Source organism: Chrysemys picta, chromosome 2 (genome assembly GCF_011386835.1).
Source record: "Chrysemys picta bellii isolate R12L10 chromosome 2, ASM1138683v2, whole genome shotgun sequence".
Classification (NCBI taxonomy): Eukaryota; Metazoa; Chordata; order Testudines; family Emydidae; genus Chrysemys; species Chrysemys picta.
Genome location: NC_088792.1, coordinates 96,779,882 through 96,801,475, shown reverse-complemented (window position 1 = coordinate 96,801,475; position 21,594 = coordinate 96,779,882). Strand labels below are relative to the sequence as shown.

Sequence of the window (21,594 nt, the reverse complement as noted above, 5' to 3'; positions counted from 1 at the left end):
ATAAGGAAATAGTGGGAGTAGTACCCCTTGCTTTTGAACTCCCCCGGTACCACTTCCATCGCTCCTAGGCCCAGGAGCCGCCCCACCTCCTGCTTGAGCAGAGCCTTGTGCGAGGGGTCCCCCAGGAGGGACGGGAGCGGGGGGGTGGTTGGGCGGGGAGGAAGTGAACTGGAGGGTGTAGCCCCGGGAGATGGTGTTGAGGACCCATCAGTCCGAGCTCAGCCGTGACCACTCCGTGAGGAAAACACACAACCGATTGGAGAAGAGAAGCTTTATTGAGGGTGGATCCCTGATGAGAACTGGCAAGGCGCCCCAGGCGTCCTGTCAAAACCGCCTTTTCCCCGCTTGCTTGCCCTTGGAGGACCCAGGCTGGGGGGCAGGCCGAGACTGCATCTGTGGGCGCCTCTTACAGTCCTGCGACTTCTTATAAGCGGTCTCGTATTTTGCATGGGTGGCCTGCTGCGGCTTGAACTTAGGTTTAGCCGGAGCCGGAACATAGAGTCCCAGAGTCTAGAGAGTCGTGCGGGAGTCTTTCAGGCCATGCAGCTTTGTATCCATTTGTTCCACAAACAGAGCTTTGCCGTCAAACGGGAGATCCTGCAGGGAGGTCTGTGCCTCACTGGACAGCCCAGAGAGCAGGAGCCATGACGCCCTTCTCATGGACACCGCGGAGGCCCTGGACCGCATGGCCATGTCCACTGGATCCGAAGCTGCCTGCATGGTTGCCCTGGCAGCCGCTGTGCCCTCCTCCATCAGTGCTTTGAACTCCTTCCTGTCGTGCTCCTGGAGAGAGTCCTCGAACTTGGGCAGGGAGCCCCACAGATTGAACTCATACCGGCCCAGGAGAACCTGGTGGTTCGCCACCTGTAACTGAAAGCTTGAGGACGAATAAATTATTCTTCCAAATGAGTCCAGCCTCCTTGAATCTTTATTTTTCAGGGTAGGGACTGGTTGGCCCTGCCGTTCCCCGTGGTTGACCAACTCAACCACCAGAGAGTTAGGAGCAGGGTGAGTGTATAAGTATTCATGCGGGTACAAAGTACTTGCGTTCTGCTTTCTTAGAGATGGGGGCCAATGAGGCCAGGGTTTGCCACAGGGCCTTTGAAATTTTCGCCACCCCTTCGTGGAGAGGCAAGACCACCCAGCCAGGTGCCAAGGAGGACAATACATTAAACAGGGAGTCCGAGGGCTTCTCCATCTCCTCTGCTTGATGCCACCCTTTTAAAGAGTTCTTGGTGGGCCCTAAAATCCTCCTGTGGGACGGAGGGAGGACGGGCTGTAATCACTTCATCCAGGGATGGTGAAGAGGCCGGCGCAGTACTTTGTGTGTCCACTGGCACCGGAGGGTCCACCGTCTGGTCAGTCTCCAGGCACAGTGCCGAGGATGTACATCCCACCGACTCCTTCCTTGGAGGTCTGGAGAGGGAGGCCGATGGTCCTTCTGAGGCTCCGGCTACCGAGCGAGCCCCCACTGGGGGCTGCGTTGGGGGTCACGGTGCCCATTGGTACCATTGGGCTGGCCACAGGGCCCAGTGCCACTGCACCTGATGTGGCACCGGCAAAGCCAGCTGTTCAGCCTGGCTGGCCTGGCCCATCGATGGATGACTACGAAGGGAGTACAGGCTGACATACGACCTGCCACTGTCCCTGGACCGGGAGGATCAGTGGCACCAGGAGCGATGCCGATCACAGGACCGTGATCCCGACGTGGAGGACCGGTACTGTCGGTAACAGCTGCTCCGTGATTGGCTCTGGCGGGCGGCCCCATGCCGGCAATCGATGCCCAAGACTGTGGGGGCAATGCTGTGGCGGGATCCTGGAGCAGGATAACGAATGGGAATGACGTCAACATTCATGCCATGAACAGCTGCGATAGCCCCTCTGAAACGAGGCGTTGTCTGCCTCGGTCCTGTTGGTGTTCACTCCTCGACGTGGAGCTATGCCGAGAGTTTCGGTCAGACGGAACCCAACCAGACAGTCTGGTGGGCGTCAAGGGTGATCCACGTGGACTTTGCCCTGAACAGTTGCTGGGCGGCAAACGGCGTTGGGAACGTTCCGTTGACCGAGACTGGTATCGAGCCAGGGCTGACTGCAGAGATCCCAGCGGCGACTTGCCTCTGGAGCGCAGGGCCGACATCGGCGGTGCTCCCAGTACCAGCATGGACATAACATCCCAGGCCGCCTGCAGTGCCTCCGTGTGGAGGGCATCCGGACATCCGGGGAGGCCTGATTCCAAATAGGCCGGGCTACTCCGCTCAACTTGAGTTGGAGGCCTAGAGACCGGTGGGGATCAAGGACTGCCCGACATGGGTCTAGCCTCTGTCCCGGGTTTACTCCAGTGCCGCAGCAAAGAAGGCCTCTTTCTAGCCTTCCTGACGTGCCCTGTGGACAGGGAGCGGTGCCAACTAGTCGATGGCGCCAAAGGGTCACCACACATCGAGACCAGGGTGCCCGGTGCCAACTCGGAGTCAGCGCCTACTCCATCAGAATAGCCCAGAGCCTAATGTCCCTTTCTCTCTTCGTCCGAGGCTTAAACGACTGGCAAATCTTGCAGTGATCGCCGAGATGGGTTTCCCCCAAACAGCGTAGACAGTCCGTGTGCGGATCACTTAGTGGCACAGATCACCTACAAGTGTTGCACGACTTAAAACATGGGGCATACCCCGGCCCGGGCACGCTAGCTAAACTAAACTAACTAAACAACTTACTAACTACAGGTACCATACACTGAAAGAACAAGCAGTTTTGGGGACGAGCTACAGCAAAGCTGGAGCAGAGCAGTTTCCAAGCACTTTCACTGGTGACAAGAAGGAACTGAGGATGGGGGGAGTGCGCAGCACCCCTTATACCGCGCCATGGAGGCACCACTCCAGAGGTCACTGGAGCGCTCCCCTACGGGTACTGCTAGGCGAAAAACTTCTGGCACCAGTGCAAGTGGCGAGCACATACACCTACTGTGGAATACACAGAAGCAATCACTCAGGAAAGAATTAAATATTCTTTAGGATCTCATGAGTGTAAAGTAATTCCATTTCATTACAACTGAAAAAAAAGATAATTGGTACCAAAACATATAGTAACCAGGTGAAGTGGAAAGGAGATTCTCTAGTGCACAAATAATCTGCTCTGTGAATAATAGAGAATTATAGGCACTGAGACATGCCCCAGTCTTAAAATATCAAAATATTGGTTGTTCCTTTGCTTGGACCATTGAAAGCTCAAGACTTAATGTCTCTGCTATTCACTCCAACAAGTCCTGAGAGCTGTTGAAGTTCTCTCTGTGTTGGGTTATACAGATGGGTAGCCCACATTCTTATCCAGAACAGGACACAAACCAAATAGCTGGTCCTGGCAGACTTCTTCCTCCTATTTTTCATAATCACCATCCTCTTCATCTAAGTAGAGGAGGACTCCACAGACATGAGATCTTAAACATACCAGGATGACCTTCAGGTCTTTTAGAAAATCTGAACTAAATGGCTGAGGGTCTTCCAGGAACTCTTAGGTTAACTCAATGGAGAAACAGTAGATTAAGATCTCCGAAGTAGAAGATCCCTTGGAACTGAGAGCCCTCAGAATAAACTTTAAACTCCATCCCTGAAGGCAGCAAATTCAACACCAAGAACCTTCTGTCCAAGAGTGACCCTTATCCACAACCGACCAGAAGTGCACGTGGAAAGCACTGCCTTCTTAAATGAGATCCAGGTTACTGAAGCCACAGTGTAACTTTACTGTAAAGCTATTACTTAGCTGCTTGCTCACTTACTAGTCTGATACATGAAACACAACATTTTTAAAAGGAGTAAGTGTCTAAATAAATTACAAAAAGAAAATACTCCAAAAGATTAAAAGTAGTGGCAAACTTGCAAATTATGAGACAACGTTTTTGTACATTACCATGTTGATTAATATACTACGGTAATATTTTCCAGTTTAATAAACTCACCGGGCTGATAATATTTCAATAAGCTCTTTCCTGTTCTGCACTCGGAGTTTGTTAGTTTTATATCTGGAATCTTTACTAACTTCAAGCAAATTCAGGATCTAAATGAAAACAAAAATACAGTGAATAAGAAACACGTTTAGCAGGTAAATGTAAAGACCATTTGTGCAGCCAAGCAAATTCATAGGTCCCAAGGATACAACAATAAGGACATAAGGTAACTTGCTAAACACCCTTTCTTTTAGTTAACTTTTTAAAAATAAAACAGCCATGAAGAAAGAGAGAGGATACATTACCTACCCAATGTCATCAGCAAGCTGGGGAAGAGATGGGAAAAGAACTGGAAACCCAAATCCCAGTCCATCGCTCTTTCTATTAACAGTGTCTCTAGGCACTGATACTATACATTCTCGTACATTACAAAGATTGCATGTAACTGTGGCCAGGGTGGGGAAACAGTAGAGAGACAGAGGGTCCTGTGGCACCTTTGAGACTAACAGAAGTACTGGGAGCATAAGCTTTCGTGGGTAAGAACCTCACTTCTTCAGCTTGCATCTGAAGAAGTGAGGTTCTTACCCACGAAAGCTTATGCTCCCAGTACTTCTGTTAGTCTCAAAGGTGCCACAGGACCCTCTGTTGCTTTTTACAGATTCAGACTAACACGGCTACCCCTCTGATACTTGAGTAGAGAGACAGACAGACACATACACATAGCACTGTAAAAAGAGTCAGTTCCTTAGGACCATGCTACACTGAGTTATGTGTCACAGGATCACAGAGAAAGATATGCTGATTGTATTTGATAATTCTGGTAGATAGGGGAAATGCTATGTCTAGTGGGCTTTTTTCCATTTCAGTGTTTTGTATTAAAACGACAATAAAAAGCAAACATTTTCCTTTGGGATGTCATTTTTCTTCATTATTATTTAGTGAAGTATTAATGAAGAAAAAAGGTGGTGTAACCTCATAAAAAGGAAAAATATATCTTGTAAAAGTAACACCCACCTAACATCTTGGAAACTTAATGATAATGCACCGACAAAGTGGAATTAGACAGAAAAAGGACTTTTAAAAATGTGGCAACAAGAGTTTGGCAGTTTTATAGGAACATTAATAGGACAGAAGAAGACCATATGGGTTATCAAGACCTACAATATCTGTATTAACCTCAGCATTTGTTTGGATAGACAGATGAATAGATCGATGTTAGTTAATGGGATGAGTTGTGTTCCACAAGACAAAATCAAAACAACTCCTATATCATTATAAAGGGAAAGGGAGAATTCCTAAAAAGAAAAAGATAATATGAGTTCTCTCCATCTTGCTTACAGAGAGAGAGAGAGAATTCTAGTTTGCTGATCCTGGTTCCACTTGGCCATTGCAAGGTATCACCATCTAAACATGATAAATATTTTCAAGGATGCCTCATATCTACCACCAGAACAAAACTGACTCTTGGATGGGTGATGCTATCTCCAGATCTGGCCTCTAACTTTTAATCTCTATTCATCTAGATTGGCAGTGACCAAATGTCATTATCATTTGATGACTGTTTAGTTGTGTGCGTGAATCAGGTGTGGTCACAGTCCAGCTCTGAGTGAATGACTGTTCATGTGAGTGATAAACACAAGTTCTAACAGTTATCCTTTTATCTGCAATTCATCCTGTCTTTGGCCATGTCTACACTTTCCGGGGATCAACGCTGCTGCGATTGATGCAGCGGGGGTTGATTTAGCGGGTCTAGTGAAGACCTGCTAAATTTACCGCAGAGCGCTCTCTGGTCAATTCCGGTACTCCACCGGAACAAGAAGAGCAAGGTAAGTCAACAGGAGAGCATCTACCGTCGACACTGCGCAATGTAGACACCACAATAAGTCGACCTAAGCTACATTGACTCCAGCTACATTATTCACATAGGCCTTGTCTACACTACCACGGTAAGTAGACCTAAGTTATGCTACTCCAGCTACGTGAATAACATAGCTTAGGTCGACTTACTGTGGTGTCTACACCATACTGCGTCGACGGGAGATGCTCTCCCTTCGACTTACCTTACTCTTCTCGTTCCAGTGGAGTATTGGAGTCGACCAGAGAGCGCTCTGCAGTCGATTAAGCAGGTCTTCACAGCAGTGAAGTGTCGCAGCAGTGTCAATCCCCGGTAAGCGTAGACATGGCCGTAGCTGGAGTAGCATAACTTAGGTCGACTTATCCTGGTAGTGTAGACAAGGCCTTTGTGTATCATCCTGCCATTGTTGTTTTGTTTATTTCACTGTGATCATTTTAAAGTTAGACTGTTCCCCTCACTCCCTAACTTTTCAAGCACACTTGCACTAGAACTGGTCTTCAAAATGCCTAAGAATGTGTGTTTGGAGATTATACATTTGGACTATTCATTTCCAAAATTTGTGGATTTTTCTTTTGTTATATACATTAGCCCATTCCTGAAATGTGTCTTTGTTTTAGAATTCACATTTAGATCCAAGTAGCCCCACGTTAGAACACATTTTTTTTTAATTGTTGATCAATATGAAACATGTTACTTCTGTGCTTGTGTGTGGAAAATAGAGAAGTTTCACAGAAGTCTTCAGCAATTAATCAAATATCAAAAGATCTAGCTCAACAAATAATTTGTGGGTTTTCTCCTCTTCTTCTTCTTCTTCTTCTTTAAGATTACTTGTCCAAAAGCATATGGTTGAGGCAGAAAGGCTGTAATCATTTACAGCTCTGGGCTGGCTGCTACATCTCTGTAGTGAATGTCTTCACAGGCAACAGCTTCCGTATGTTCCATATTTTTAGCACTGACCCTTCATAATAAGGCTCTTTGATACCAGTTCAAATATTTGAATTAATGTTCTCTGTATTTACTGAGAGTCCATCTTGCAGCTTAAGTATTTTGAGCCTTCTGGCAATTAAAGTACTCTTAATTTATCACCTCTTCCCTTTCCCTACATTTTTTAGTTCCACAAGTAACCTTCATCTTAAAGCGGGACAAACCTTTAAGAGTTTTAAGAACATTACATCTGGTTTGAAATTAGGCATTCCTACTGAGCTTCTGGGCATCTTAACCGCTTCAGTTTGTCTCTATAATTATTCTTTAAGAGTAGCAATGTTAGTCCTTCTAAATAAGGATATGAAAACTGATTTGGATGAAAACGCAATGAGAACTGTTGCTCAAAACTGAACCAACATTTTTGCCCCTTGTGTATGGAAAATTTTAATTTTTGCACATCTGTGGCAGTACAGTACTGTGGAGATACTGAAATGTCTTGCATAAGCCTATTCTAATAGTATTTAACACTTTAAGATGGGATATAAAACGAAGACCTGGACCATTTGTTTCAATTGAAGTTCTCATGGCACTTTTCATAAAATTAGAAGAGTAGTAAGCCTGGTTTTCTGGCTCAGTTCCAACAAGGTAATTTACATGATGTTTATCTAAATTTCCCTTACTGTTTAAACTGGTTGAAGTCCTCTTTTTTTCTTTTAATCTTCCTGCCTTAAACTGTTGTGTAGCTTTACTGTGCACCATTAAACATCTAGAAGTGGGTGGATTGATCCCTGTATTGCCCTTACCTATTTTATTGGGCTGTTGTTAGATTTAAGTAAGGTAGTACAACCCTGATTTTTCAAAGGTCTCAGTAGACTCCAAAGCCTTTGAGTAATTGGGATCTTGACTAATTATGGCAGCTGGCTTAGGTTTGAAGTCTACAGGCTAAAAAGCCTATGTTCAGGGTCTCCAGTGCCTCCTGACTCTGAACACAGACTTCAAAGCCTCCTGAACCAGCTCCCATATTAGAGAAAGCCATGACAACTTACTCAAGGATGGCCAGCTCCACAGCACTTCAATGTATAATTCTTTAACTGCTGACGCTTCATAAAGACAGAGCTCCCCCACTCTCCTGAGATGCAGAGAGGTCCCCTCAAATGGTGAAGCACAGCCAAAAGCCAAAAAATGACTACTGAAAATGAAAAAAAGAAAAAAAATATATCGCTCCCTACACATTTTTTTTTCAATATTTTGTTTTGGTGAGGAGAAAAAATTCCATTTCAGGTTGACCCAAATCAAAAAAACTGGGGGGGGGGGGGATTTTTCAGTTCACCTACCAAACCGAAAAATCAATTATTCGCTCAGCTCTATTGGTCACCCTAAACTCTGAAGAGTTGGCTTATTCCGTCATCCATCTTCCCCATGGGGTTTATACATTTTACAGTGATGAAGAGATTTCAATGCATAGAGACTTGTGTGCTGAAAACCTGTGGAGCTGGCCAACCCTGGGGAAGTTGGCCAGCTGTCTGTGACCAAGAGAACAAACCCAAACAGGAGGAAGCAGCCCACCAGGGAGCAAGGTGCCACGTTCAGCCACAGTTACCTGGAATTCAAGGGAAATAAGACTCAGTTTTTAAGTACAAGGGGTTTTGGCTACGTGAATTTCAGATAATTGTGACTGCTTTGCACTTCGAGATACTTGGATGTGAGGCACTAGAGAAGTGCAAATTATTAGTCTGATATAGTCAAAGCAGGAAAACAATGGACATCTTGTGACGAAGCTTGATCTAATGAGATTGCCAGCCCAAAAAAGGTCTTGGTAAGTTTTAGGATAAGCATCCAAGCTTTTGGAGTCACATTCAAATTGAACGTGGAGAGGTTCATAAAGCACTAATTTAAAATTGATTAAATTGGTAATAAACTTTATGTTTGTGTGGTCATTTATAGTAGGAATGGGGAAACTTGTTGAGACTAATTTCTAACCCATTGAAACATCCTAGGTTCAGAAGTTTAACTCCAACCCAGATGTTACTGGTTTTGCATTCTGCTTATAAAAGTTTCAAAAAGACCAATGACAAAAACAGACTAAAAAAGAAGCAGAGAGAGTGAGCAAAATGACAAATAAGGAGACTGTGAATAAGGGGGAAGGAACACTAGCCAAAATCGGGAAAACCTGGTCAAAGAATATTTAGATAAATTAGATGTATTCAAGTCAGTTGGGCCTGAATGAAATTCACCCTAGGGTACTTGAGGGTGAAGCAGTCTCAGAACCATTAGTGATTATCTCCAAGAACTCATGGAGGATGGGTGAGATCCCAGAAGACTGAAGAAGGGCAAACATAATACCTATCTTTTAAAAGGGAACAAAGGGAACCCAGGGAATTATAATCCCGTCAGCCTAAATTCAATACCTGGAAAGATAATTGAACATATTATCAATCAATCTGTAAGCACTTAGAGCAGTTGTGAGCAACCTGTGGCCTGTGGGCCGCATGGGGCCCATCAGGGTAAGCTGACTGCGGGCCGCAAGACATTTTGCGGACGTTGACCATCCGCACGCATGGCCCCCCACAACTCGCCGTTCCCGGGGGGGTCAACATCTGCAAAATGTCTTGTCGCCTGCAATCAGCTTGCCTGTGACCCGCAGGTTGCCCACCACTGACTTAGAGGATAACAGGGTGATAAGTAATAGCCAACATGGATTTCTCAAGAACAAATCATGCCAAACCAAGCTAATTTCTTTCTTTGACAGGGTTACTGTCCCAGTGATATACATTGATTTTAGCAAGGCTTTTGATATAGTCCCATGCGACTTTCTCACAAACAAACAAAGAAAATGTGGAATCCCCACTATTGGAGGTTTTTAGGAACAGGATAAACAAACAGCTGTCAGCAATGTCTAGGTATATTTCATTCTGCCTCAATATGGGGAATGGACTAGGTGACTTCTTGAGGTCCCGTCTAGCCCTACAATTCTATTATTCTGAAGGAGCAGAGGGGAGAAAAGAGAAAAATTATAATGAAAAACCAAACAGTCTCTATACCACTTATAATCCACCATTTGTGCCAGCTAGATTTTAGCGTGTTCTTCTGTCTTTAACACTGTGCCATGGCACAAACTACTCTCTAGATAGAATAACTTTGCTTTCTTTTCTTTTTTTCAAATTTATTCATTGGGGATGGGGGGAACTGTGTTTAAAGACAGGTAATAAAAGGTTTGAGATCTCAAAAGTTAATCTAAGATTCTCCTGGGAACTTTCAATAGAAACAGGAGGTAGAAAATGGATGTATTTTTCTTAGGCCCAGATTCAGTGAGGTATATGAGCACATGCATAACTTTAAACACATGAGTAGTCCCATTCAAGTCACATGCTTAAAGTTAGTTAGGGAAATGCTGAACTACCTTGCTGAACTGGGCCCATAGTCCTGTAAAGGGTGACAATGCCCCTTTTTCAATGTTTGTTGGCTTCCCACATAAAATAAATTGTGTTCCAAAGGAATCTGCATTATACTATCAGTGGAATCCTACAAGATTCCCCCATCTCTAGCTGAAAATTCCCACCTGTAGCATATTTATGGCTGTATTAAGCATGGACTGAATGACACAACTCATCTGGTCTTTGTTCTTCAAAAGGGCCCAAGCTTGTGACTCAGGGCTTGTCTACACTGGCACTTTACAGCACTGCAACTTTCTCACTCAGGTGTGTGAAAAAACACACCCCAAGCACATCAAGTTTCAGCACTGTAAAGCACCAGTGTAGACAGTGCACCTGCGCTGGGAGCCGTGCTCCCAGTGCTGGTAGCTATTCCCCTCGTAGAGGTGGTCTCCCAGTGCTATGCCGTGACTAAACAAGTCATGTTAAAGCACTGCTGCTAGTGAAGACGTGCCCTTATATGATGCTCACTACCCACAAGGCTAGGAGTATTTTTGGTCAATTTAGACCTCTCCAAACCTTATGGCCTGGTTTTCAAATGTGTGCAGCACCCAACTGCCACTGCCATCACCTGGAGCTACTGGGTCCTGAGCATCCCTGAAAATCATGCTATTAATCCACTATCACCATGTTCACAACATGCAACATTAAAAAAAAAAAAGTTATTGCTATTTGCTTTTCTTTACAGAGCTGAAAGACTAATGTAATGCAAATACCTCATATTGTCAATCTTAAACATCATTACCTTGCACACGGTGACAAATTGCTGATCATTCCCAGCTCCCACCACCAGGTAGCCATCCTTAGTTTTGAAAGCCTACAAAAACAAACATAGATGTCAAATTATGACTAAAATATACTGCATGAGACTATCTTTCAAGTTCTGGCCCTGTAATGAATTTCCAAAGGTCTTTTGCAAGTGAACCATTCTGTTCAAATTCAATTTATGGTTTTATAAAAGCTGTTCAATGTGAGAAAAAAAATCAGTAATTTAAAGAAGTTCCTTTGATTTTTCCCATTCTGGCAGGTCTTCTTTTAAAGGCTGACAATGCAAACAGATTTATTTTACCTGCTACTCCTCTCCTTAGTACAAAGATATGTAACTTGGGTCTAAGCTGTTTGAGTTACATCTATGATTTGTGTAAGTATGCGGAGGATTAGCACAATCTTGGGGCTTAAACGGTACACAGGCCTTCTGCTGATTCTATGCACAGGGGCAAATTTCACTGTATGTTCTCAGGAAGCAATTTTCTTATGCAACATTAAGGTCTAGTCTACAGAGTTTTTATACCAGTATAACTATTTTAGTTGGAAGGGTGATTTTTTTTTTAACCAAAATAGTTAAATCAGTACAACCCCTAGTGAAGATCGAGTTATACAGGTGCCGTATACTGGTATAGCTTATTCCCCTCCACACAGAGGAACCAGTTATAGAAGCATGCAGCTCTTTTATACCACTGTAACTGCATCCACTCTCAAGGTTGTGTAGCACTTTAACTATAACAGTATAGTTAAAGTGTTATAATTTTTGTGTTTAGACAAAGCCTAACCTGCTGAGACACAAGTGACTAAGCTACATTTAGAACAACACTTGCTTACTGTCTCTATAAAATGCACTTCCTAGCAGAAAGAATTATACAGGTCAAAGAGAAAAGTATAAAAGCAAATTTCCAGTTGGATAATTGGCCACTTGACTGTAAGATTCTCACTTAGAAAATGAGGGCCAAATCCTGTAGGCTTACTCTGTCGCAAGCATTCAAAACTCCTGTTGATTTGGCCCTAAACTAATATATATATTCTGCATGCCTGTATATGTTTAACTGTTTTTACTGCATTTTCAGACTGAGACACAGACAATGAACTAGAGAAACTTTGGGAAGAAGAACATAGAAAAGATTTATGCAAGGCTAAAGGGTTCCTTAACATTTATCATGTAAACATTTATTTATGCAGATTTTAGTCTAAAAAAAAACACTACAGCACTTATCGAGGACTAACCTAGCAATATTTAACCACTTTTTTGCATACAAAAAAGTATCAATAATTAAGATTCTGACTTTTCTAGCAGTAATTGTGTCCAATACTACTGTCATGATAAAAAAAATAATCTTCAGCAACAGGATGAGTCTATTTTAGTAATCTCTCAGTCCAAATAGCAATATTTCTTCGTTGATGCTATATACTCAAAAACTAGCCACACACACATTACACAAGTTAATGTTTCATTTCTATGTGCTCTTTTGTATGTATATAACCCAGTCATTTTTATTTATGTGATCACGTGCTATTTCTCTATTAATGCAAATTACAAATTCTTCTACAAACCTTCATGCTTTGCAATTTCTAATCCTGAGGTCTCCACTGGTGCCACCATTATTAGATACAGAATATGTACATACACACGGAAAGAACTTTTCGCATTAAAAAAAGGTACACATTGCATGAAAGATGACACAACTGCAATAAATACATATTCCAAAATATTCTCAAAATCAGCATTATGGCTTAAAACAAAGAGTTTGGTACTTATTAGCAATTACCTCTGAGGCACATGCAATCTCTGTAAGAATTGCAGTCACATGACAAGCCACACAGCAGTATTAAACATGCATTCATAACTGTAAGCTGCCAAAACGGCGGAAGTCACTCAAAATTTAAGGGGGTCCAGTCATTAGCATTTATGCTTCAGTGACTTTGTGGTATGTGTGGGAAAACTGATCATTCTTAATTGCATTGTATATTTAAAAAGCAAAAACAACAGCCATGTCATCCTTACTCAACAAAAATAGTATCATCATAAATGCAGCAGTGTCTTTTTGCATGAAGCTTACTCAACTTCCTTCAGCAGCTATTTCTGAGCGTCCCATTACAAAACAGCTGATTATTTGCCAGTAGTTGTTGCTGATAAAGCAGAAACTTTCAAATGTTATTAGCACAGCATTGATGCCAACATTTAAGAATGATAACAATGGTTTTATTCATCACTCATAAATGTACACACACCGCAGGTTACCGCAGGTTACTGTCTGGTCACAGAAAGCTTTACTATCGTATTATTCAAAGGAGATTCAGGGCAAGTGCAAACAGACTTTAATGAGATTTTGTTTTGATAAACTGCTGTCTATCACATCGAATCATTTCAAATTAGTGCAATAAAAGGCATTTCACACAAGGCAAAAGTCTTTTTTCCTCCCCTATTTTTGGAAGAATGAAGGCTTATGATAGGATATGACACGAATTACATGCAAACTGCTACTCTAGGTGTCCTGAACTCTGGGGCATATAGTAGGTAAAGACAAAACACACAAAATTACTAAAATATAGACAAGAAAATTATTTCACAGCTTATTCATGGAATCAATAGCGATGGAAGATGGGACATCCCAATGCATGGTTTCTCTGAGACTCTGCACTATCTGAGAGGCTTCTATGCAGACAATCTACCAGGAAGGAGATTTTATGTTCAATGAGATAGTTACAAAGCACATTTCACCAACACACATAAATTAAAGGCCAAATCCTAAAAAGTAATCTGCCTGAATCATTTTAGTGACGGTGTGGGTGCAGACTTGCTGATAAGTTCTAGTCAGAACTAACCAGTCCTTCCACTACAGTCTTCCAGTGGCCTTTCAAAATTTATCAGTTACTTGTGAGGAATTTAATCAAAGAACATGTCTAGCTAATGTATCTAAGTCTACTGCGTTTATTTGCCCCTTCATACATTCCAACCAAATGCTGTACAGCAACCATCATAGATAAGTAAAATATCTTTGGCAAATGTTTCATATCTGGTGTGGGTTTCTACAAACAAATCTGTTGGGCTTAAGGAACCAAAAGATATTAACTACTACTAGAGAGGGACAAGATGGTTGAAATAAAAGAAAAACTGACCCAGCTTTTAATCAATACTTCAACTGAACCCAAAACACAGAGGTCAAAGTGGTTAGTTAGCTGTTGTGGTGGTGGTGGTGGTGGTGCTGATTGTTTTCATTCCTGTGGAGCTCTGTAGTTCTTGCAAAAAATAGTTTTGTTTGGATGGTGAAGTATCAATATACTGTGAGAATGGGTGTGCTTTCATTGCTCTTTCCAAGGCATTTCAAGACAATTTCTACACCAAAACAGTTAGGATAAGTTTAGGTAAACATCTAATTTTTGCATGCTTTCCTGAACCAAACCACCAAAACCCTTGGTGATTGACCATTATTAACTGCTACTTGTTTGTACCTTTCACTTTTTAAGACATGAATGTATTGGGATTTTTAAACGTTTTTATGAAATTATTAGTTCCTATTACTAAGTATGAAGTTCTTACAAAGGAAAGCACTTAACTACATGCTTCAATCTGTCCCTATTCAGGACAATACTTAAGTACATATTTAAGTCCCATTGACTTTACATGATTGATGGAGATGCAGTCACAGATGCAGGAGTATTTTAGTCCACTGATGACCCTAAAAATCAGGAACAAAGCCTTGAAGTGACACTGAAAGCAGATTAGGAGACAGATGAAGGAAAGGAGGATGGGGGAGACATACGTTACTGCAGCCTATCCTTTTGCATCAGCTGGGTTCATAGCAGTGCTTGCACAGTCAACAGCAAGTACAGTAAATCAGGGTAATCTAGTCTAGAGATGAGAAACATGTGCATCACTGTGGTCAAATCTTCATCAGAGAGGAAGGGGCAAGGTTCCTAGCAAGATGAAAGTGGACGAAAGATATTTGGTTGCTATCTGGTTGTTTAGGGTTAATAAGTCCAAATAAGACCATAAGGCTTTGCACTAAACAGACAAACAGGGAAAGACCCCTTTATGGAAAGAGAGGACAGTATCCCAAATCCCAAACAGATCCTCAATAGGTCTTCCCCTTCCGACCTACACTACTTGCCCAGGATAAGTCTGAGCCGGCCAGTATTAATGATTTATTAACAGGCCCAGATTGAAATCCTGGCTTCATCGTACTAGGTACAGTCCCTGCCTTAAACTATGGCTACATTAGAGAGCTTGCAGCTGCGCCGCTGTAAGCTTTTGAGGATAGCCGCTCTAAGTTGATGGGAGAGAGCTCTCCTGTTGACTTAATTAATCGACCCCCAACGAGCAGTGGCACCTATTTCGGCAGGAGAAACTCTCCCAATGACAGGTTTCAGAGTAGCAGCCGTGTCAGTCTGTATCCGCAAAAAGAAGAACAGGAGTACTTGTGGCACCTTAGAGACTAACAAATTTATTAGAGCATAAGCTTTCATATGCATCTGAAGAAGTGGGCTGTAGTCCACGAAAGCTTATGCTCAAATAAATTTGTTAGTCTCTAAGGTGCCACGAGTACTCCTGTTCTTTCTCCCAATGACGTAGCTCTGTCCACACCGGCACCTAGGTCAGTGTAACTTATGTTGCTTGCGGGGGCTGGCTTATTCACACCCTGAGAGACATAAATTATACTGGCATAAGTGGTCATGTAGACATAGCTTCAGTAAGAGGTAGTTGCTGTGTGCATGAATGCAGCACTTGACTGGTGCAAATGGGTGTGCTCACACGTTTTGTAATTTTGGAGGCTCCTTTGAGAATCTGGTTTCTAGTGATTTGGACCATGGAAAAACTACCATTTTGCCTTTAATTTGTCGCAGAAGCTGTCTTCAACTGAAGTTTTAAGTTACCATTGCAGTATTTCAGCCAAAGCAGCATAGGTCACATAAGGACTAGTGCTCTCTAGTCACAGTGCTACGTAAAGGCTGCAATTAACAAGAAGGTGATGTATTCAGAAGTTGGCTGACCTATGCAGGAGCACTTTTCAGCTGCCAGCCAAAAGGAACTACAGCGTGTGTTCTTTTTCCTCTCCCTCCCCCTCCAACTTAATTTCCAAAAGTTATTACAGAGCAGAAGTTTCTCAGTCTCACTTCAGACAATAATTGATCCAGTACTACGGTAACCCTTCAAAATGGGGTAAATCTGCCACATCTTTTCCACACCTTTACACATTTCCTTGAATGAAAGCTTCAACTATACTTCAGCATCAAGGAGCTCCCTTCTTTCTAATGGAAAGGGCACCTCTCTTGCTGCTAAGTGATACCTAATTACACTATAACAAATGGGAATGAGACCAAGAAATCTGGTTAATGGTAGTTCTGAGCAGTATGTATAAATCATACGGACCACACAGTTTGAAACTATTTGCCTACATTGTGCTCTCTTCTAGTAAAAGCAAACAGCCAAAATAAAAAATGTAAATTTCACAGACTTGAGCAATGTATGCTGAATGCCCTCACTTAGCAGACTAAAACAGGGCATTCAGCATATAAACAAAGAGCTTACCTTTTTCCTCTTTAGATTTCCTTAAATGTACCACTTGGCTCCCACTCCACTGCCATATCCCAGCATGAACTATAGTGTCACATCACAGCTACCAGGATAGTTTCTTGGATTAAGCATAGCACTGAGAATCAGGAGGCCTTACTTGCTGAGAATCAGATCCAATTGCTGTGTAGCCATTGGCAAGCCACTCAGGCCCACCTTTTTGTAAGAGTGCACCAATTTTATGGGCCTCAATCTTTGGGCATCCAGCTTGAAACACCTGTTTATCAAGAGTCAGTAACTACCACTATTCCAAGTGAAGTCAGCGGGAACTACAGGTGCTCAGAACCTGTGAAAATCAAGTCCTACATTTCCGCCTACAGTATATTCTGCAAAATACATGATCTTATCAAACTAAGATCCTTTTAAATACTAGGTTTGGTTCACCCTTTGCCCCAGGCTTCCTACCACCCTGTACCACTGTCAAATTTGTCTCTATTTTTAGACATGCACAATTTGGAGAAAGAAACTTAAAATCAATCTACCCCTTTTTGTAACATAAACATTAGTCAAGTTTTAACAGTAGTAAAGACTGCATGTGACATGACATTTGGTGTACACAAGTGTCAATGTCTTATCCTTGAGGGTATGGCTATAGATATTACAAAACAACTATGCACTCAGGTGGATAGATCACTTGTATTCAGAATTAAAGTGCATGTACTAAAAACAAGAAGAAAAAAGAGCGGGGAACCACTGATTTCAATCTCCCAATCAAGTTGGCCAATCAAAGCCTCTTTTAATATTCCCTTCTGTTTCTATCTTCAAAATGCACATGCAGTACTGCCAGCCCCAAACATTCAAAAATCACAAGTCAAGTCCAGAAAATATTCAGGAACTGGCTTACAAATTAAGAGATTTTTAAAAGTGAAAAACATTTGGGGTTCTCTTTACTAGAATTCTTGGTTTCTGGGTGTTTGGGATTTACTTGGTTCACATTTTCAAGCACTTCTCCACAACTATGAGGGTAATTTGTTTATTTAACAAATAAGGACAGGACAGTCCTTGCTTACAGACAGCCCCCCAACCTGAAGCAAATACTCACCAGCAACTACACACAACACAACAAAAACACTAACCCAGGAACCAATCCCTGCAACAAACCCTGTTGCCAACTCTGTCTGCATATCTATTCAAGGGACACCATCATAGGACCTAACCACATCAGCCATACCATAAGGGGCTCATTCACCTGCACATCTACCAATGTGATATATGCCATCATGTGCCAGCAATGCTCCTCTGCCATGTACATTGGCCAAACCGGACAGTCTCTACGCAAAAGAATAAATGGACACAAATCAGACATCAAGAACTGTAACATTCAAAAATCAGTAGGAGAACACTTCAGTCTCCCTGGACACTCAATAACAGACTTAAAAGTGGCAATTCTTCAACAACAAAAACTTCCAAAACAGACTCCAATGAGAAACTGCAGAACTGGAATTAATTTGCAAACTGGACACCATCAAATTAGGCCTGAATAAAGACTTGGAGTGGATGGGTCATTACAAAGAGTAATTTTCCCTCTGCTGATACTCACACCTTCTTGTCAACTGTTGGAAATGGGCCACCTTGATTGCATTGGCCTCATTAGCACTACAAAAATAATTTTCCTTCCGTTGGTATTCACCCGTTCTTGTCAACTGTTGAGTATAGGCCACTTCTACCTTAATTGAATTGGCTTGTTAGCACTGACACCCCGCACACTCCCTTTGGTAAGGCAACTCCCATCTTTTCATGTGCTATAATATATATTCTGCTTACTGTATTTTTCACTCCATGCATCTGATGAAGTGGGTTTTAGCCCACAAAAGCTTATGCCCAAATAAATTTGTTAGTCTCTAAGGTGCCACAAGGACTCCTCGTTGTTTTTGTTTATGTAACTAAAGCTGAGATTCTCTGCTCCAGGAGCTTTAAGTAAAACAGTAAATATCACGAGAGTCACAATAACATCACAAGAGTTGGTGACACTCCACATGTAATAACCCGACGTGTCTGAGTCAAACGGCCCAGATACAGACCTTAACTGCCTAAGATCTGAGGTTTTAGTTCAGGCCCATTTCTAGCAATAGCAGAGATTAAATGTGGTGCTACCAAGACAAATGATTTCAAAGAAAATGTGGAGGTAGAAAGTGAGACAATCTCATTGTCTTCTGCAATATATGTCTTATGGACAGTTTTCTTAGAGTTCAAAGTTTGCACACAAAAGAGTTGTAACATACTGTTTACTAAATTAGTTTTCAATGCCCTAAATGATTTATCTCAGTCACTTCCTCAGTATTATAAATATGTCAGTTAGGAAGACTGCTCACTGAGGAGAATTTCATAAAGGTTACTTTATAATAGTTTTATTGATACAATGGAGATCTGTTTTGGGATGTATATCTGGTTTTAGGCTGTACAACCACTTTGGGGAGAAATCTGTTGGCTTTTTTTTTTAATATTTCATTCAGCCAGAAAAGAAAAATACAACAGCCCAACTATAACATTAGATAGAGAAGCTCATGTTCATGCAGCAGATTTTCCCCTTTTCCCAATTCTGAATGGAATATACTACTACATTCACCAGCCACAGTACAGTGAGTGCTGCCAGGTATAAACATTTTATGAAAGAACAGTGAACAGCTTAAAAGTGGGAAACCTGTTCAGTTTCACAATGATTTCTAAATTATTAACATGCCTAAATTAAAAATAAGCTCTTTGATATTGTAAACATGCCCCCACTGTTTTCGATGGCCAAGAAATAAAACACTGTGCACTGGATCACATTCTCCATTGCCACATTAGTTTTCCATTAGCTTTTCAACAATGAATTTACACACACACACACACACGCATATGCAAAGTAAATAAACTTTAATCACAGTATCGTGCTGGAGCCAGTGTAATTAAGGTTATGTCAGCATTTCCATTTAAGCCTCTATTTACAGGAGGTTTACGGCATGGCCATAAAAATTCAGTTAGGTTGAAATTAAGCAAACAGGGTCTTATACAGTAAGCAATATTTAAGAAAAAAAGGCGCACACACACACAGAGCAGCCATTTGCTACTTATATGGGAATTAAAACAGACGTTTACTGGTTTTACAGGGCACAGCTGAGCTATTTTAAAAATAATATTTTCCTCAATGTTTATAATAATCTCTCAAAAGCCTGAAACCAAACTATGTTTCTTTACCTTTTATCTCTCATACAATGGTTATTTTAGAACTTCTCATGATGTTTTGGCCTGATGACATTGCTCTTTTTGATTTAAAAGCAAAACAAAAACCAGTGAAACATTTATGTTGAAAAATAAAATACATACAAGGACTGATCCTGACTGGGGCCTCTAGGTTCTACTGCAATACAAATAATAATAACTAGTTCCTGGACCTTGTAAGATATAAACCTGATTGGTCAAAATTGAGGTTGTCTTAGTATCATTTGGAAGGCAATTCACCAAATCCTTCTCTTAAGTACCCTAGTGTAAATCTGTAGAGGCTTGACTAATTTGATCTGAATTTATACAGGTGAAACTGACAGCAAAATTTGGCTCATTATTTTTGTCCCCCACCTCTGTTTCTTGGCTTTCTACAAGTCGGTTTGGAGTTAAAAACTGACCTTTGGAATAGATTTTAATACTGAATACGATTCAAGCAACCCATGTTCTGCCAACCAGATTGGCATTTCAAGGTGGGAACCAGATCCTAACACAAGCAATCCAAAACTCACAAAATAAGACAGCCAATTCAATTACCTTAAAGGTCCTGCTTAAAACAGACCCTTTATGAAGAAGTGCTTTGTAGAGGCCAATCAAGAAGAGCAGCACATTAAGTGAGACTGCTGCATGAAGGCAGAGGAATCAGAATGACAACCAGGCTCCTCTTAATCTCCCTCATTAAAAAAATGCTTAGGTCTTTTACATGAGACCCCACTTAAGTTCACACCAAATTTACATGAGTGTGTTTTCCAATCTGGACTTTTCACAATCTGGTCTAGGAGATTTTTAAACTAAATAGTGCTAAAGATTGAAATCCTCCATTTAATTCAGAGACAGAATGAGGAAAGGCAGAGCAAGAAACCCTCACACCACCCTGCAAATGTGCCTCTGCCCTATTTTACAGATCTTTCAAATTGTAAGTTTCTCAAACAATAAATGATCTCACATACCATTCCGTAGACACAATATAGTGAGCTAAGGATGGATGTTCATAAAATTCAACCTTGACTTCAAACTTCCTTGATTTGTGGTTTTAAGTCAGACTCATTTCCATTTATTGCATGTAGTTTGTTGTGGTTTAAAATACTGCTTTATCTTTAATCAAGGATTTAAAAACTGCATTGGTCAGACATTCAGGATGCACACTATTAAATCCTGAACTTGTGCCGAAAAAGCACTGTCAGACCAAAGCCTCAGTGCTAGTGGGAAGGATCAATAATATCTAGTGAGCTGTCAAAGTAACATTTGTGAGATGAAATTAATGATTTAGGCTGGAGTTTTCACATGGAGTTTCAGGGAATTAGATGCTTACCTCTATTACATATCCATCCTAAACCATTGTAAAATTGAGAATCCCATTTTTTCCCTACAGTATTTCATCTTTATTGGTCTCTAGTACTTTAAGAAATATAGAATTTTAAAATGATATTATTGACTACCATCTTGCCTTCCCTCTCCCATATCCATTTCAAATCCAATATTATTTTAATGTCCAATAACTGGGGAATCACTGGAATTAGAAACCAAGGTGTTATGCCCTCCGAAAGCTTAGAATGCCAACTTTCATATACTTAAAACATTGATCTTTAACTCTTGCACTTAGAGATCAAAATACTATTTTAAAATGAAGTGGGGGGAAAATGTATATACACATGAAACGAACAGGCATTAACATAGATCTTTCCATCCATAGAGCTCAAAGTGCTTTACAAATATAGTTAAGCAGTATTTGACCCATTTTACAGATGGGGAATTGAAGTATACAGACTAAGGCCTTGTCTACAGTAGGAAGATTTTGCCAGTATAGTTATACCATTATGGTTGTGCCAGCAAAACACTGTAGTGAGGATGCAATTTTATCAGTATAAAAGTGTTTATACTGGGAACCAGCATAAGCTACACCGGT

At 41.5% G+C, this 21,594-nt stretch overlaps 1 protein-coding gene across 9 annotated transcripts in view; it reads right to left on the bottom strand.

Annotated features, from left to right (window-relative positions):
• The window catches only part of SUGCT (succinyl-CoA:glutarate-CoA transferase), a 488,382-nt gene that overhangs the window by 279,475 nt on the left and 187,313 nt on the right, over window positions 1–21,594 (bottom strand). For all 9 annotated transcript variants that reach the window (XR_010598405.1, XR_010598406.1, XM_065583830.1 and 6 more), the window contains 2 exons: window positions 10,890–10,961; window positions 3,947–4,044 (listed from right to left, as the gene is read on the bottom strand). Coding sequence is in view for 7 of the 9 variants with exons in the window: in XM_065583830.1 (XP_065439902.1) it covers window positions 3,947–4,044; window positions 10,890–10,961 (170 nt within the window). In the remaining 2 variants the exon portion in view is untranslated. The remainder of the gene's footprint in view (window positions 1–3,946; window positions 4,045–10,889; window positions 10,962–21,594) is intronic.